This window comes from Anser anser (genome assembly GCF_964211835.1).
Source record: "Anser anser genome assembly, chromosome: 5".
NCBI lineage: Eukaryota > Metazoa > Chordata > Aves > Anseriformes > Anatidae > Anser > Anser anser.
In genome coordinates this window covers 2,038,505-2,056,957 of record NC_139725.1, presented here as the reverse complement: position 1 = coordinate 2,056,957, position 18,453 = coordinate 2,038,505, and the positions used below count along the sequence as shown (strand labels likewise).

The 18,453-nt window shown below is 34.7% G+C and overlaps 1 protein-coding gene across 6 annotated transcripts in view; it reads left to right on the top strand.

The window, feature by feature from the left end:
* USP47 (ubiquitin specific peptidase 47) overlaps window positions 1-18,453 on the top strand; it is a 51,627-nt gene extending 33,174 nt beyond the window's left edge. For 5 of the 6 annotated variants that reach the window (XM_083839920.1, XM_083839922.1, XM_083839925.1 and 2 more), the window contains 14 exons: window positions 1,699-1,811; window positions 2,694-2,798; window positions 3,557-3,764; window positions 4,171-4,286; window positions 5,295-5,414; window positions 6,766-7,537; window positions 9,182-9,357; window positions 9,534-9,614; window positions 10,705-10,820; window positions 12,194-12,312; window positions 14,027-14,157; window positions 15,955-16,002; window positions 16,093-16,223; window positions 17,003-18,453. In XM_083839920.1, the coding sequence (XP_083696046.1) occupies window positions 1,699-1,811; window positions 2,694-2,798; window positions 3,557-3,764; window positions 4,171-4,286; window positions 5,295-5,414; window positions 6,766-7,537; window positions 9,182-9,357; window positions 9,534-9,614; window positions 10,705-10,820; window positions 12,194-12,312; window positions 14,027-14,157; window positions 15,955-16,002; window positions 16,093-16,223; window positions 17,003-17,177 (2,411 nt within the window). In that variant the 3' untranslated portion in view covers window positions 17,178-18,453. Of the gene's footprint in view, window positions 1-1,698; window positions 1,812-2,693; window positions 2,799-3,556; window positions 3,765-4,170; window positions 4,287-5,294; window positions 5,415-6,765; window positions 7,538-9,181; window positions 9,358-9,533; window positions 9,615-10,704; window positions 10,821-12,193; window positions 12,313-14,026; window positions 14,158-14,286; window positions 15,934-15,954; window positions 16,003-16,092; window positions 16,224-17,002 lie in introns of those variants that run through there. The other variant, XM_083839924.1, reaches the window with a different exon arrangement.

The following is an 18,453-nucleotide window of genomic DNA, read 5'->3' as shown; positions in this document are numbered from 1 at the left end:
TTTTGTAGGGTTAGATTGCTCATAATACTAATAACCATAATCTTTCAGAATTTGTTTGTCTTTTGTGGATCTTTTAAAAAAATATTTTTCCTTAAAAAATCCATGTTTCTCATTTAAAATCTGAGCATACCTAAATGTTGCAGTAGTAAGTGAAAGCTTGGTATAATAGAGCTTTGGTTTTGAGCTGAGGTTGAATTCCAGCATTTGACATATTGATCATATGACCTACTCGTGCATATATGTGAAATTTTATGTCCAGTGGAGGAGGGAGTAAAAAATATCTTTGAAAATAGCATTTTGTTTATCTTATCTTGCTGCTGTAAATATTTTAAAGGGGACATGAATGGTTCTGTTTCCATTCATTTTTTTAATAAAATTTTGAATTGAACCACGATGCTGAGGGTGACTACTAGCAAGAATAAGGAAAGAATTTAGAAGTGCAAGGATAATTAAATTAGCTTTAATGACTTTTTTTTTTTGAATACAAACTAAAAATCAAAGCTTAAGCTGAATCTATTGAAAAACTAAAACTAACAAGAGTTGTAACTGCTTCTGTATCGGTATATTTTTAAATCTCTTGGAGCAAATATGTCATTTCATGCCAGCATCATAATAAACACAAAACACATCTATTTTTTGCAGAAATCTATTTCATAAGACAGAGTACTTTGAGACATGTTAGGAATATTTATCTTTTACTGTTTTCTCCATAAAGTTGAACCATGATATTTTCTTTGAGGAAGTAGGAAGGGGAAAAAAAGCTAACTATCCCCTAAACTCAATTTTGCTGCCTTCTAAAAATATAGTTAGTTTTAAAGTAGCAGTATCTGAAGTAGATACTTTATATAATTTTAAGTGGATTTAGCACAAGGAGGGTACTGTTAAAACAAAGCTCTGTATCAACTAATAAAGTAGTAAGTATTAAGAAAAATAATAATATTGGTTCAGTGTTTAAATGATTCAAACAATATTTATTCTGAACACGAGTGACTTCAAGTCGTGTAAAGATAAAATAACTTTTATTTTTAAATACCAATAAAGAAAATCTTTGGGTCAAGAGCTGTCTTTGGAAATAGATTTTCCCATATATTTTTAAGATTGATAATTGCCTAACAAGCAAATGAAAAAACTAAATCCATTATTTCAGATTTCTTGTATACACCAAACCCTTTTCTTAATTTTGAAAACTTGTTTGCTAAGTTGCTTGTGATAAGCATAACACCAGGATTGTGAGACAACTGGTTCTTTTTCAGTGTGAAGTATTGCATGTCCTTTTTTTATGTAACAAATTATCATGAAGTACACTGAGCTGTTTTAACTGCTATATTTTATCACAATACAGATAATATTTTGGTTTTAAGTTCTTTCACTTTCTACAACAGACTTTTATTATAAAAGCAGTCTTGTGAGCAGTCATCATTATTAGAGTATTTCTTTACAACAGTAAAACTTCCCTTACTGATACTGGAATATTAATTTTCTTGTGCCGATAAAATTTTCTGCTATCGCTGACTTATAATCCCCAAGGGGAAGGGCTGACTTCAGTTCCATTTAAATCATGAAAAAGAGAACAGGACACGGTTGAGTGGGAAGTTTAGGTGAAGAAGGAATAAGCCAATAAAGTTAATTAAATATGTCCAAAATTCCTAAGATGTTACCCTACAGTGGAAATTTTTCCTTTTTTTTTATTCGTGACAGAGTTTCTTGAGGCACATGAGTATCCAGACCACATTAAACAATTAGTACAGAAAGAGAGAGAATTGGAAGAACAAGAAAAGAGGCAACGGGAAATAGAGCGCAACACTTGCAAGGTTAGAATTTCTGCTGAATAATGTAACGATACATTTCTATGTATTGTTTCTACTATAAATTATAAATTGTAACTACAGTGCAAGGACTTTTTTGTGTTAAATATATGTGTGTTAAAATGAAATGTACACCTACTGGAAGCTTATACAGAGTAGAGGGACCTGCTAGAAAAAAAAACTCTAGCCTGGGATCACTTGATTTCAGCAAAATGAAAATTCCAAATTCCCAAAAGTATGTAGTGCTTTATGTAAAGTGTTTCGTACTTAGAAGATCTTTTCATATCGTGACCCTTTGTGTTGTGAAATTTTTCATAAACTGATTTAAACTAATTCTTTGACAGAAAGAGGGAAAAGATTTTTTGACCACAGATTAGATAAGAACAGGACACTTAAGACATACAAGCATGTCTGTCAGCTGGTCTTCCTAAGAATCAATTGACTGTTAGGTTTTCTACATCTGTAAAATAACTTAGTGTGTTATGTAAAGGAATTTAACACTCATTGTCCCTGTGTGCATTTTGTTTTGGAGGGAGTGTTTTAATTTTTAATTTGTACTCTGTCTGCAGTTTAAAGGTATTCTGATCATTGACATTATATCCCAGATTGCAAAAGGTTAGACTTTTGTAGATATATATACATATATGTATCTTTAAATATATGTTAAATATATTTAATATATATATTATATAAATATATTTTATGTATATTAAATATTATATATACACATATAGCCAAAAATAAAAACACATATATATATATATACACACACATACATACAATAGTGCTATCTACTGTGCCTTTCACGTTTCCTATCTGCAGTTGTATCTGCAGCTGAAAGGAAACTCTCCTACAGCTGAAAGCTAGTTTCTCTATTTTGTTTTGTAGATTAAATTGTTCTGTATGCATCCTACAAAACAAATAATGATGGAGAACAAATTAGAGGTTCATAAGGACAGGACACTGAAGGAAGCTGTGGAAATAGCTTACAAGGTATGCATAACAAAATATTAAAATTGTTAGATGTAATATTTTCACACACATTTTCTGCTGTTGTATTTTCAGTCTTTGAATTTTTAATGCTGTGGGGGTGTTTGTGGGTTCGGGTTTTGTCTTTACTTTTTGAAGAGGGGTTGGAATTATTGACTTGCGTTAGGCAATATGACCCTTATTGTAAAATTACATTAAGAGCTGCTGGTAGACTCTCCGTAGCTTCAGTAAGCTGAGAGAATTCTGTTCATTTGTATTGCCCTAACTATTTTGCATTGGATTTGTAATAAGAGAAATTTCAAGAAACTTCCTCCATAGCTAATACAATAACACCAGTTGGCACCGAAGTGTCACTTAATTTTTTTGCCTTCCGCAAGGAGGTAGAAGTTGAAGGCATGTATTTTTGCTTACCTACCTATACTCTTTAGTTTTTGCCTTATGCATCTTTGGCTCAGAGTGCAGCCAAGGATTTTGAGTGGAAGATGCATATGACTTCGTCAGCCCTCTGAGATGCTCTTTGGTATAACTGATACCTACGAATGTATTTCTGGAGCCCGTTTTTACATTTCCCTCTTTGGATTTTGATGCAAGTTTCTGTATATATAATTAAAATAGTGTGTATGTAACATACTGTATGCGTACATGTTTTGTTCTAAACACAGTTGAACTACATGGATTCAAAGTATTCTTGGATGTGCACATACTGAGGAAAAACTAAATTCACAAGTAAGCCATTATTAAATTATTTTTTTTTTGTTTAGCTAATGGATTTAGAAGAGGCTGTCCCTTTAGATTGCTGTCGTCTTGTCAAATATGATGAGTTCCATGACTACTTGGAACGATCGTATGAAGGAGAAGAGGATACACCAATGGGTTTATTACTTGGAGGTGTCAAATCAACGTACATGTTTGACTTACTATTGGAAACAAGAAGACCTGACCAAGTTTTCCAGTGCTATAAACCTGGTGGTAAGTCATGTAATTATATGTAGACAAAAATAGGCTAAAATTATGTATTGCATGGTGGTGTGAAAATAAAGCTTGTGTAATGTGTGAGAGAAGAAAAACTTTGATTTCATAAAATTTAGTACAGTACTCAAAGCACATACTGTGCTGTGTTGCTATCATGCTTCTTACTGAAGTTGGCCTAAGGTAAGCTAAAATGTGTCAAACTTTGGAACTCTTTTGCTTCTGGCATTAAAGTTGATCTGAAAATGAACTTCTGAAATTGGACCCCTTTTCAAATTCTTTACTATTTGTATGTATTTAATGAACCCCCCTAGCCAGTATATCAGGAAAACTATATGTATATTTTCTTTGCCTTCTGAATTTTCTTCATATGTCTGTGGGTTTGCTTTTCCTCTCTTCCCTACAGAGGTCATGGTAAAGGTTCACGTAGTTGACCTAAGGACTGAATCTGTTGCTCCTCCAATAAGTGTACGAGCGTATTTGAATCAAACCGTTTCAGAATTTAAACAGCTAATTTCAAAGGTAATTTACAATTGTTTGGGAATTTTATTGCAGAATTTTAAATCATTCTGACTGAAAATCTCATATGTATATAAAATGAGATCTTGCACCCTTTACAGCTCATTTATGCTGTGTATCCTGTCACAGGGTTTGGTTAGTTACAGTTGAGCCTGTCTGCCAAAAGGAGCAATCTGCTTCTTCTGTCCATAGTTCTACCCTGGCTTTTCCACAAGCTTAGCCACTGCCTGGCCCTGTTTCTTACTAATTTACCAGATAATCTGCTTTTTGGAGAAGCTAAAGAGTGAAGTTTGATATTCATTTGGATTAGTAAGTTCAATCACCTCCCTGATTTATGCAATCAGCAGCAGAAATAGTGAATTGTTACCATATAACTGAAACAACGTGCAACTTTCCCTGTTGGCTTCAGTAATTAAATTTGACATCTAAAGCTGTTCAGTCTCCCCACAAGCCCACCTCTTCATCCCAGCTGCTACTTAAGATGTAGAATTATTTTTAGATGGTTGTAGGCCATGGAATCCATCTTGGGCCAATGCTGCTTCCATTGAACAGGAAGAAGGCAACCATTTTACTTAATCAGTTCTGTGTAAGTTTGTTCAGTGGTGGGTATAACTTCATAATATTCATTATGAAATGTAGTTTCTGTCTTTGAATTCAAGCTGGCTAAGTGTTAAGTGAACAGTGCACAAAACTGGGTTTATACCCTAAAGAATGGGACTGCTTCCTTTTATTACTAGTCTCTCACATTATGCCAGTTCTCTGTTGAGCCATTTTAGTCCTCTGATTTTATGGAAAAACTAACACTGTGTGTCAAAGGATGGAGGAAAGGAACTGGGACTGAACAGGTTCAGGATGTTGGGATGTATTTCCACCCCCCACACACACACCCCTTCCTGGTCTTTACAAGTCTTAAGTCAATGAACAAACCTTCTCCTTTCCATATGATTAATCTTCAAATACTGGAACACATATAATAATGCACATTACCTTACACTGAATGTCTTATTTTAGGCTACACACCTGCCTGCTGAAACAATGCGGGTAGTATTAGAACGTTGCTACAATGACTTGCGTCTTCTGAATGTTTCCAGCAAAACGCTGAAAGCTGAAGGCTTTTTTAGAAGCAACAAGGTAGGTGCTCCAGTTTTTGAACTGTTCATGTATTTATAGACTTCACTGTTGTGTTGTAACAGGTAGGAATGTCTGTACGGAGTTTATAGGAAAAGTTTTTTTTACTTTCCTCTGAAGTACAAAGTACTGTATTTTTTTGATAACTAGCAAATACTGTGATGCCAATGAATTCTGTAGGCTGTATATAAAACCTAGTGTACATAACAAGGTAGCACATGTGCAAAATCAGAAATCTGTGTGATACTCTGTGGCTAAAGTGATGGCTAAAAACTTTACAATGGAGATTTAAAAGTCAACTCTTAGGGCAAAAGGGTTGGCATATAACTATGAAACCCAAATTGGTTTTAAACATTCTCAACAGCTATGCCTGCTCTCAGAGTTAATTTTTAATAGGCAAATTTCAAAGCTAAGAGCAAGTTTTTGGTGGGTCTTCATCTTAAATTCAGTAACTTTTACTGTGTAAATCCCCCTAGCCAAATCTATACTTTCTAAAAACATGTTGAGTAAACGCTTCCGATTATAGTTGTATAATAGAATCCTTCAGGTGGAAGGGACCTTCAAGATCTAGTCCAACTGCCAGACAACTTCAGGGCTAACCAAAAGTTACAGCGTATTGAGGGGTTGCATTCAGAAAAAGAGTAACTTAGTGCTTAAATAATATTTGTAATTAAATGCCATCTGTAGTGTTGGTCTCTTCACTATAGTAGCAATAGCACATCTAGCAGTTTTGAATATCATTTGGGTTTGAAATTAAGGCTGAAGATCACAGTATCCTGGATGAGCAAAAATTAGTGAAGGCCTTAGTTTATAATTCAGCAAAACAGTGTCATTGACTTGTTAGTCAGTTAGTACAAAACTTTTCATTTCCCATGGTGGTCTTTGGAAAGGAAAAAGAGAAATTTGATCACTTGTTTTCTAAATTGCCTTGTTGTTTACCCATGTATGCATTTAAATATTTCTTTTTTATGATGCTATACTAGAAAAATAAAGACTATCTGTAGTTGTTGGTGTCACTACTATTGTAATTAGTGTTACTGTACAAATGAAGTGTGTACATTGAAGTGATACCCGAGTACACTTCTAAACATAAAGCTTCAGTTTCCAAATAGTGCTTATTGCAGCTGGTTAGTTTGGTTACAAGTCACTCCAATCTTAATGTGACCATGAAAGTAAGGAAAACTTAAGCTATGGACTTCTTAGTTTCTGTCTCTAAAAATCTATTTTAAAATGGTTGCTAAAAGATGATGTTGCTTGTTGACATTATTTCTAATGTGCGCTCAATCCTATCTGTTTGCTTTTGTAGCTTTTAATGTAGTACTACATGATAAAAACACTGCTATTTTATGTTCAGGTATTTATTGAAAGCTCGGAGTCATTAGATCATCATGTGGCATATACAGATTCTCATTTATGGAAACTTTTGGATCGTCATGCAAATACAATCAGACTATATGTTTCATTACCAGAGCAGTCTCCTGGATCTCAGTTTAGACGATCAGTTTATCAGAAGCCTAGTGGAGATTCAGGCAACTTGGATGAAGCCTCTGAAAGAGTAAAAGGACCTGTAGGCAACATGAAATCTGTAGAAGCGATTCTGGAAGAAAGCACTGAAAAGCTTAAAAGTTTGTCCCTGCAGCAGCAGCAGGAGGGTGATAATGGAGACAGCAGCAAAAGCACAGAAGCCAGTGATTTTGAAAATATTGAATCACCTTCAAATGAAATAGACTCATCAGCAGAAAACAGAGAACTTGAAAACCAAATTCAGATTTCTGATCCAGAAAATCTCCAGTCTGAGGAACGGTCAGATTCGGATGTAAATAATGATAGGAGTACAAGTTCAGTAGACAGTGATATCCTTAGCTCTAGTCATAGTAGTGATACTTTATGCAATGTGGACAATGCACCAATTCCCTTGGCTAATGGACTTGATTCTCATAGTATCACAAGTAGTAGGAGATCAAAAGCAAATCAGGGGAAGAAAGAAACATGGGACACAGCAGAAGAAGATTCCGGAACAGACAGTGAATACGATGAAAGTGGCAAGAGTAGAGGAGAAGCACAATATATGTACTTTAAGTCAGAACCCTACACTGCAGATGAAGGTTCAGGAGAAGGGCAAAAATGTATGTATTTTTTATTATTAAGTGCCTTAAATGATAGTAAAGTCTAGATTACTTTAATTCATATGCTCTGTTAAAAAGTAATGAAAGCTTTGAAAAGTTTGATTTTTGTATGTAAAATTAACTTTAATGAAAGTGCGAGGATGAAATGTGTCATGGTCAGTTAAAACCTAGCTTAATTTTCGTCTTTCAGTCAGTGATTTGTACTTAAACTGCATGTCTTTTTGTTCTTAAGAATTGAAGTTGCATCTATCTAAGATACATCTGTTTCCTTATATGGAAGGTATCTTCTGAAGAACAAGCTAAGTTGTCTTCTAGTGAGAGGAAAAATAATTGCATTTTCTGGGGATGATTTACCTGTTCCAGAATCAAGTTAATTGCTGTGGTTCACAGAGCAGTAATTCTGTTAACGTTTAGATTTAAAAAACTGAAAACTCAAAACTGAGAATTCAAATATAATCGATACAGATACACTTGATATTGATCATATAATTCACTAGACTGTTGCTTTTACATTGATTGAGCCACAGTAGGTACAATGAAGCCTATGGCAAATTGTGACAGTGATAGTATAAGTTCAGTGTAAGACCCTAAGTACTTTAATTTTCATTAAAAAGATAAAATTTTAAAACAGTGCTCAGTAGCTATGTATGATTTATAATTAACATAAGAATAATTAAAGAACAACAGGATACAAGATAAATATTTTGAAAGGCAAAGGTTTTCTTCTCGATCCAGAAATCCTGATGTAACAATACATAAGGAATGTTTTTGTTATTTTCTTTGTAAAGAAACATTTTCATTTTTCAAGTCACATTGAGAGAGATTTGATAGCAACTACTTAAAGAGTTTGAACAAAATGTCTGATGGAAGGACTTTTCTTTGTGGCTAATCTTGAGCTACTTAAATATGAACAGGTTTATAATTTAGTTAATTGTTCATGTAGCAAGCTATGTCATACTGTATTTCTAATTCCCAATGATCATAGTGTAGTTTGTGGTGAAGTCTATATTGCAAATATTAAGAAACACATTTTCTGAAGATAAATCACTTACTTTGTTTCAAAATTTCACATAACCAGAATGTTTTTTCCATACGTTAATAAAAAATCGCTCAGTGAAGAACTTCCTTAATGTAAACTTGAGCTTCCCTTGTGGTACCATGTGGCCTTCCAGAACAGAGAGAACCAAACTTTTTAATCCTGAAAACAAGAGAAGAATTTATGGCTTGTGCCTAGCCATCCCTATCTCAGATGTGCTGAGTTAGATGTGCTGATTCTGTCTCTCTCTCAAGCCAGTGGAAGCCTGTAGGGAATTATCTGCAAATGCTCAGTGTGATTGACTCTGTAGTCTTAGTGAAGCAAAGTAATGTATTCTTCATTCAGTACTCCACCGATTGCAAAACAGGGCAGTTTTGGGACTGCTTAGTCCTTTCAAGACTATCAGCCCATGTGAAATACAGCAAAGCTTGTAAGGGTTACAGTAAAACCTTCATCAGATGAAATGTAAATGTGGCCATTAACTAGAATTTCAACTTCTCTGTACTGTTTTGCTGCAAGTAATGACTGAATATATGGAAGTCATGTTCTAGAATGCATTTTTTTGTATCTCAGTGTTTTACGCCATTTTCATCTTCATTTTTACTTAGGGTTGATGGTACATGTTGATAAAAGAATTACACTGTCTGCCTTCAAGCAACATTTGGAGCCCTTTGTTGGAGTACCATCCTCTCACTTCAAAGTCTTTAGAGTCTATGCCAGCAATCAAGAGTTTGAGAGTGTTCGGCTCAATGAGACCCTTTCATCGTTTTCTGATGACAATAAGGTTATTCAGAAGTTATTTTGAATGATTAAAAATATATCGGTACAATATTCCAAATTAAAGAACTTAATTTACAACTTTTAATTACTTTATAGGTTAAATCACTACGTTTGTCTTGATAGCGATACAAAATGTAATTTTGTTGGTAGTTACTAACAGATACTCCTTCCTCTTTATAGATAACTATTAGACTTGGAAGAGCCCTTAAGAAAGGTGAATACAGAGTCAAAGTCTATCAGCTTTTGGTAAATGAACCAGAGGTAAGGCGTTGATTGTTTCAAGATGAATAGCGATTCATGAAAGTTTTATTAAGTGCCTTAGCCAAGATTTTCTCTGAAATCTTGAAGAGAAAAAAAAGAACCCTCTTTTCTCTGTACTTTACTGTAATTTTTTCTTGATTAAGTAAGGGAATTAGAGGCTATTTTTGTTCATGTTACTCAATGTATGCAGCTGGAATGTGATCTATAGTATACTTTTCAGATGTTTTTGTTTCTACAATGTATATAGAGGACAAATGAAAATAACTTTTTCATTAAACTTATGAAAATCATGTGTTATTCTTTCCGAATAAAAAACTGTCTTTGTTTATTTTTGCAGTTTTCAATAATAAAGTACAAATATAACTTGTTACAATCATGGTGGGCAGGCAATGCTTATTGGGTAGGTTAGCTAGATACTACTAGTTTCTGCATAAGACAATCCTGAAGGAGTGCTGGAAACAATATTGCGTCTCTTGCCATAATGCAGCTCGCTTGCTTGTAGCATCTTTTGGGACATGAAAAGTATAGAAGTTGACTTTACTATACAGAATGCAGTCTTTAAAAGTTTACTTATTGTGCCCTTAAATTCTGATTTTACATTTTGGATAAAACTGAAAATTATATATTAATAAATCATAAGAGGCTGAAGCTGTACTGGTAATAGCAGGCAATAAGAATAATTTAAAAATTATTTCTAATCATGGTGTTCTGGTCTCTATTACCAATGAAACTCAAGAAAGTGGCATATTTATTACTGTGTAGTTTATTTTAAAAGCTTATTTGAAATTTTAAAAGCTCTTTTCAAATTGTTTAAAACGTTAATATAATAGTAGCAATTAGTAATTCAGAGACCAGACACTATTTCTGCAGTGGCTTGCATTCAGATTTTGACTGTCAAAACATGGTTTATACTCAATTTGATCCCAATTTTAATACTAATTCTAATCAGACTACCTTGTTTACAAAAAGGCATTGTAATGATCATTTAGCTAGGTAAATGGGACTGGTCTCAAAACATGATCAGAAGGCAAATTTACATATTTTTTTCCCCTTCTAATAAATTCTTTAATCATTTTCTATTTGTTTACAGCCATGCAAGTTTCTTCTAGATGCGGTTTTTGCTAAAGGAATGACTGTCCGACAGTCAAAAGAGGAGCTGCTTCCTCAGCTTCGAGAACAGTGTGGCCTGGACTTAACGATTGACAGGTAAAGAGACTGCAGTCAGGGTTGAAGTTAATTGATTAAATACAACTTTAAAGTCTATTTCCTCTCCTGTGAGAGAGAGGAGATTAGGAATGGAGCAGAAATAAGTTAGTTTCATATTTGGATTTGTGAATTGCAAGCATCAATTTAGCAATTTCTGGCTTTCATCTCATGTAGAATTATAGAGGGAATAATATCGATGTAGAAATGCCTGTGTACAACTTAATTACAGGTTTAGATCTGAGTTGTTCTGTTCTCTGTAAGAATGATTTTCTTCAGAAAGAATAGCAATAAGTAAATCAGTTCACAAAAAAGCATTCATGACTCCAGATGCAGGTCCAGTGTAAATCACTGCAGCAAAACTGTCTAGTGCATTATCGTAGGGTTTGATTACAGTACTTATCCAGTACCATCTTTCCACTCCTTTATCCATAAAGGGTATCAGTTATCTTATCAAGGCTGAACTCATTTTGAGGTCTTGATTCCACATACTCCTTGCTGTCAATTTCAAATTACGTGGCATATACTGCGGATTACCTGACACGGTGTATTAATTGGAATTAAGAAAAACTTGTAAAAACAGTAGGATCTGGTAAGCAAGCGGGTGGGGCCTTAACATATACCTGAAGTCAGGCTGCAGTGAAACCCTGGATGACAAAGTGGTCCTTTCCTGCTGAGATAACAAATAGAAACCTAGATGTGGACCAGGTATTTCTCCTTACCGCGCCATGACTTGGCTAAAGGATTTTTGTCTGCCATGCTAGGGTTATGTTGTCTAATGCCCTATAATTATAGGGCACATGACAAAATTTGACCACTTCTGTGCAGGAAAACCATTACAATTAATTTTTTACTTTGTTTAATCTCATTTTAGTTGTTCATGTCATTATTTACCAATATTCAAAGCTTATTTATTTTATCTTCTGACTGTATTGATGCAGTAGAACTAAGTGTATAAACCAGATACCAGTGCTCTTATCCTCCTCCTCTCCACTTCTTCCACAATCACATCAAAAAAAAAAAAAAAGGCAGGGATAACTGTTGGAAGCCTTTGGGAATATTCTGCATATACTGTATGAGAAACTGTTATCTTCTTCCAGGTGGTCCTTTTATATTTCTTGCACTGAACAAGCATACACAGGCTTGTTTTCTTTGGTTGATGCAGCACTACCAGCCAATGGTGATACCTTGCTGTCAGGATTATTTCAGAATGTTAAAATCATACCTGATAAACCTAGCCCATACTCTGTATGAATGAGTTGTATTTCAGTTCTGTCAAAAAAAAAATAAAAAAAATTCAATTTTTAATTCTGTGGCACTGCTAAGCGGTTATGAGAAGATAAAAGTTTACTGTTTTCTCCTTCATTTATTTGCAGGTTTCGTCTACGAAAGAAAACCTGGAAGAACCCAGGCACTGTGTTTCTGGATTATCATATCTATGAAGAAGATATCAATATTTCAAGCAATTGGGAGGTCTTCCTAGAAATACTTGATGGTAATAATGATATACCATGAAGAGAAAAGTAAAGATCATGTTAGAGATTTTTTTTATTTAGAGAATATTGGAAAATATGCTTCCCTTTCTCTATATTTTTAAGTCTAATAACACTGAAATTGTAATAGCATTTCATTAGGAAAAAAAAGAGAAGAAGCAAAAGAATTCAAAATAAAAGCTTTGCATGAAGTTGTGGGAGACTGTGCAAGTGTAGTTTTCCTGTGGCTGTGATATACTAAAGGTCTAACAGCATTATTTTATGTAGTTGTTTGGAAACTTGTGGACATACTATAACACAGTATGCAGTTTTGTGTTTTCATTGTACTTAAAAGTAGCAGTATGTCTGCCTATACCTTATGCTTTTATTTGTATTTAATTTTTGAACTGGTATTGGTGACATTTGTAAATACGTGTGCGTGTACATATATAACTTCTATAAGGCAGCACAATTGTTCAGTAATTTAGTTTCCAGACAGAAGTGGAAAAAAAACACGTTTTTTGTTCTAAAATGCTAACTTTTTGAATAGACCTCACTCATCAGAATAATTATGGACTTAGATTTTAGCAGATTTTTTTAAAACATTTGCTTAAATATTACTAAAAATACAGCATTTAAGTTACCTTTGTATATACCCTTAAATTTTGGATTCTGTATGCAAAAGCGTAATTTAAGGGGAAAAAGATAGGCCAACCTGTTTTCCCTTTTACATGTCTGTTGATGAATAGATGTGGAATGTGAATTCCATTTGCTCAGAAACTTTCACAAGCATACCTGCCTTAAGGAAGTCTAATAGAACTGTTATTCCAGTGCCGTAAGCTCTTTTGGACAGCTGTAGTCAGTCATGGTATTCTACATCTTTAAGAAAATTGTGTCAAAACAAGTATAAGAAATTGAAATGAACGTGGGAGGTTCAGCTGTCCTGTAGATTATTCCTAGGGAAATATCTATCAGCTCACACCTGAATTAAAATTTCAGTTTAAATTTTTTTATTAGTTTTAGGTTAATTGTTCTGCTGTTTGTGTGGTGAGTTGGGTCTTGAGGTAACTACTTCTTAGCCTAGTGCAGCTCGCCTAGTTCACAGAATATTATAGTTAATACTATTTTATAGACTACAGGGCTTCCAAGTATTCTGTAATATTTTGTGTAACTAAGGCTTTCCAAAAAGCATGCTACTTTGATCTAGTTGTAGAAAATTCAGCAGTATCCCACTGTATTCTGTAATTTGTATAATCTAGAAGTGAAATGTGGAAAGCTTTATTTTGGTAAAGAAAGTGAAGCACTTGAATAAATACCAGATTTCAGAGGAAAGTAATGCAAATGCAAGGTCTGGAGGTCAGCCTCTGGTTGGATGGTTAGCTATTTTCTGTGTAACAAAGGTGGGTGCGATAGAAGAGTGCATCCTGAAGAGGAATAAATGGCATTACTCACAAGAGATGTTGCCTATGAAAAATTCTTTGAAATGAGGAGATAACAATGAAGAGTATAAAGAATTCCTGGTCCTTCCTCCCAGTTCTCTCCCACCTCTTTTTTGGTAGGCTTCTTTCAACATCTTTCAACATACTTGGCTGGGTTACTTAATATTTAATAGACAGTTCATATGTGTATATGTAGTGCAATCTTCCATATTTGAGTATGCTTATACTATGGAAAACCCCTAATTTTAAATAAGCTATTTTGTGACGTTAATATAATAAATTTCTTTCTCTTTCTTAGGAGTAGAAAAGATGAAATCCATGTCACAGCTTGCAGTTTTATCAAGACGATGGAGACCATCAGAGATGAAACTAGATTGTTTCCAGGAAGTCGTGCTAGAAAGCAGCAGTGTTGAGGAATTAAAAGAGAAGGTAAAACATATAACACGATGCAAGTTTCTTGTGATTCCTGAAAGCCTTTTTGATGTCTTCTGTTGGGAAGCACAGAAGTATTGTAGCTACATAAACTTGTTCCTTGGTGATTGTATTTTTTTTTTGCAGGAACTGAGAATATGTCCATTTCTATCACCAAAAATATATGAATCAGCACCTTTACTACTTAGTTTCATGTAATGGGCAGTTGTCAGAGTATTCAGGTGAATGCATGCAAAAAAAGTCATACCTTGAACTTCGGGAAGCATAATATTGAACTCAACCTCTGTCTCATCCGTGAAAAACACATGAAAGAAAAATTAAGCTATTGTCATCCTGTTTTTTTCAAGCTATTCCAAAATTATTCCAAAATACTAAACCTTTGTGCCTCATCATATTTGAATTTGAGCTGCTGTTCAGGGACAGTGTAATTGTAGCAGGTAAATTGAACTGTATTTGAATTAGAAATAAATATGGGTTTAGTATGCTTTTTTCTCTTAAGATCAGAACCTTCTAATAGGCAAGCAGATGTGCTATGCTCACAGAGTATCTCATTGAGAATTTTTATTAGTCTAGTTTGTTGCAGGCTTCTTAGAAATGTTTGTTTATATGTAGTGATACCAAGATGAAAGAAACCCACTGTGGATGGTGATGACAGCAGAAATCCTATTCATCATTTATAAGATAGGGGTTTGTATATATGCTGGGAAAAGGAACATCATTCAGCTTGTGTCTTCATTTTTAGCAGAAGTGAGAGCTGGCTTTTCCTTTCTTGCAGGGAGCAACTTTAAAGCCTCTTGGAAGGAATGCTGCTAACTTTTGCTCACATCAGTAATTTCAATTTGACACGTCTGTGGTAACAGATGTTCAGTCAGCTCTCTCCATTCAGCCAAATTGCGTTAGTAGAGTAAGGCTAATGTGTTTCAGGAATTTTTCTAGGTTTTGTTAGTATTTTTTTTATTTAGCCTAGTTTCCTAAGGAAAGGGGAGTTGGAAAATTTTACTGGCTGTTAGTCTTTTTTCATTGATTTAATGATGAGAACGAACACACCTGTTTTGACAGCAGTTTATGGAGGCAAGAATCTTAGAAAGGAGATCTCCAAATTTTGGGGGACTAAGAAGCCAAGGATAAAAATCTATCTAATTTAGTGTGTGCATTGCCATGGGCACAAGACTGCGGCCTGCACTTGAGTTAAGGGCCAGACAGTGAGCCTGTGTGCACCATGCAACTGCTCAGCAAAGGGGACATCACTGCAGCCACTCGAGGCAGAGCTGTGTGATCCTGTGAAGGGTAGTAGGCAGTAGGAGGAGGAGACAGGAGGGATGATGCACCTTGTGCACTGGGAGATGCATGCAAGGGACAATTGCAAGGGAGGAGAGCAGTTAAAGGTGCTTGTTGGGTAAGGGGTGAGTGGGTATCATGGTAGGAAGTGCAGGTGTATGTAGATGGAATTTAGGTGTACAAATTTTGAATTCACTTGCTCTCAGGTCCACTTGATCATAGTAGCTTTCATTGGATACAGGGAAACTGACAAAGACTCCTGGACCTAGAGGTTTAAAGTGAGGCAGCTGGTCACTCTGTATCTTGGAACTTGGATGTTATTGTTTCTATTTTAATTTTTGTCACCTCCCTATAAAGAGACAAACTTGATGAAACTCTGTCACAGCAAGTGTCACTTGTGTGACATTGTAATTTGAAAAATACCTACTTCTGGATTTGGCAGGTCTATTGACTTTATGTAGATGTGGCTAACACTGTTTTGGAATAATAAATCAATCATTTTTTTCCACTTCACAGCTGAGTGAAGTAAGTGGAATACCCTTGGAAAATATAGAGTTTGCAAAGGTAAGTATTTATTTATTTATTTATTTTACATTTTATTGGCATGAATGTGTGACTGTATATTTTACTCAGTAAATAATTGCTTCTTCTCAGGGTAGAGGAACGTTTCCATGTGACATTTCCATACTAGAGATCCACCAGGATTTGGACTGGAATCCTAAAGTATCAACATTGAATGTCTGGCCTCTGTACATTTGTGATGATGGTGCAGTAATATTTTATAGGTATGTATTTTATTACAGTATAGTAATGCAAAAAATCTGTTTAAGATTTGAGGGGTGATATAATCAATAGAAGCTTAAAAATATTCTTCCTTTTTCTTGAAGGAAAAATGCTTGTGGTAGATGGTTGAAAACATTGAACCAGAATATGTATGCATCTCAATTTCCTGCAAAACTAGATATTAACTATTTTAAGAAAACAAACACTGTTCCCTTTTACTCACTTCTTTCTCTGAAATCATTGAAAATAATACAGAATACAAAAAATAGTTGCTATGCTTGTGTGTATTTGGATTTGTATTTGGAGACTGGGGGGTGGAACGTAATTAACATGTTCCTTCTACAGTACTTCTCGTAAATTTGAGGAAACGCTGGTTGATAACATACTGGCATTAATGAAGGAAATTGTTTGGGAGAATAGCTGGTAGTTTCTAGTAATGGCTGGCTGACATGCTTCTTCTAGCTGTTGGGGCTGTGGCAGGATAAAGAACAGTCAATCGTAGCTGTTTACAAAGAACAGGAGTGATCAGTTAGATTGAATAAAGTCTTGTTTCTTGCTGCTTTCTGTTGAGTCTGCTGTCTATTAAAATACTGAATGTTGCTGTTTGAAAAGCAGTTTTGGATTAATGTTAGTCAATGGAGAAGAGGAAAAGTATTTGCATGGAATATTATGCTTAGTTTTGTTACTTTACTAGGCTGCTCTAATAGGAGAGAAAATACAGAAATCTAATTGTCATTGTATTAAATTTAACATAGCTTTTAACATGTGTTTTTATTTTTAGGGATAAAACTGAAGAATTAATGGAATTAACAGATGAACAGAGAAATGAACTGATGAAAAAAGAAAGCAGCAGGCTCCAGAAAACTGGACACCGCGTAACCTACTCTCCTCGTAAAGAGAAAGCACTAAAAATATATCTGGATGGAGCACCAAATAAAGATTTGACTCAAGACTGATACTCGCTATAGCATTTTCCCTGGGGAATTTTTTGTCTAAAATAAGAAGGTTCACTACTACTGTGTAGTGCCATTACGGCAGGACACTCATTAGGTGTAAAGCGCTGACACCAGCACTGATTGGGCTGTGTTACCAATCAGAAGCGCAGTGCCCCGTTGGGTCACTGTTTGACTTGGAATCATGTTGTGCACTATAGTCAAATGTACTGTAAAGCTAAAAGGGATGTGCAAATAAAAGATTAGAACTAAAAAGTGGGTGGGGAGGGGAATGAGTGGAAATTTTTGAGGACAGTGTGCACATAGTAGCTAGTAAAACTAGCCTCAAACAGGATACTCATAGCTTAATAATAAAAGCTGTGCAAAGGCCATGAAAGAATCCTTTTGTTTGTTTCACTGATACACACGTTACCTCATCAGACAGTCTGAAGTAAATGTTAACACATTGGTTATGGAAAAGCAGCAAAAAAGGGTTAAAATGTAATGGAAGTAATGGAATGTAATGGAAGTGCTACAAGTCTAAGTCTTGAGAATGTTTTCCCATAAAACAGGTGGTCTGAGAGGTCTGTAGAAAGCTGCCAGCCAGGGGTTACTTCATTTTTGCAGAAATGCTGTTGAAAGGTAAACTTGGTTTTTAACAGGTTACAGAAGCCAATGAGCAGCTCTATTATATTGCATCCAATGCGTAAATAAAATTTGCCCTAGCCATTTAACAGAACTGCAGTTCAGCTATTTACCATGGTATTTCTTTTCACATATCAGCATTCATTGTGTACATTTGAAAGTGTAGTTGCCTATTTAAATTTGTATTCTTTTTGTTTGACAATGCTGGGTACTTTAGGGTTGTATTCCCCTTGTTAATGAAGTTTTTTGTTTTGTTTAGCTACTTTTTTGTACATTTTTGTTTTTGAGACTATTACAAGTTCACATCTTCTCCACCTGCTGAAAGTCATTTTATTTTTTCCTGGAGTTGATTCAATAGCTATTCGTAGTCAAATATGTGGGCAACCTCTAACACCTCAACATATAAACTTGGTAGTTCAGTTTGTGGTGCAAAGACTTATGCAGTCAACATGATTTCACTGCAAAGCCTAGGAACAGCAATTTTTTGCTTTGGTCCATAAAGATCAATAGAGAACAATTCTCCTTAGTTTTTGAAAAAACACCTAATTTATAACAATCAAAAAATTTTGGTAAACTTTTTCATGCCAGATGCTGTTTACAACAATGAACATGCCAATAAAACATTTGTTCATTCTGTTGCATTTTACTCATTAAA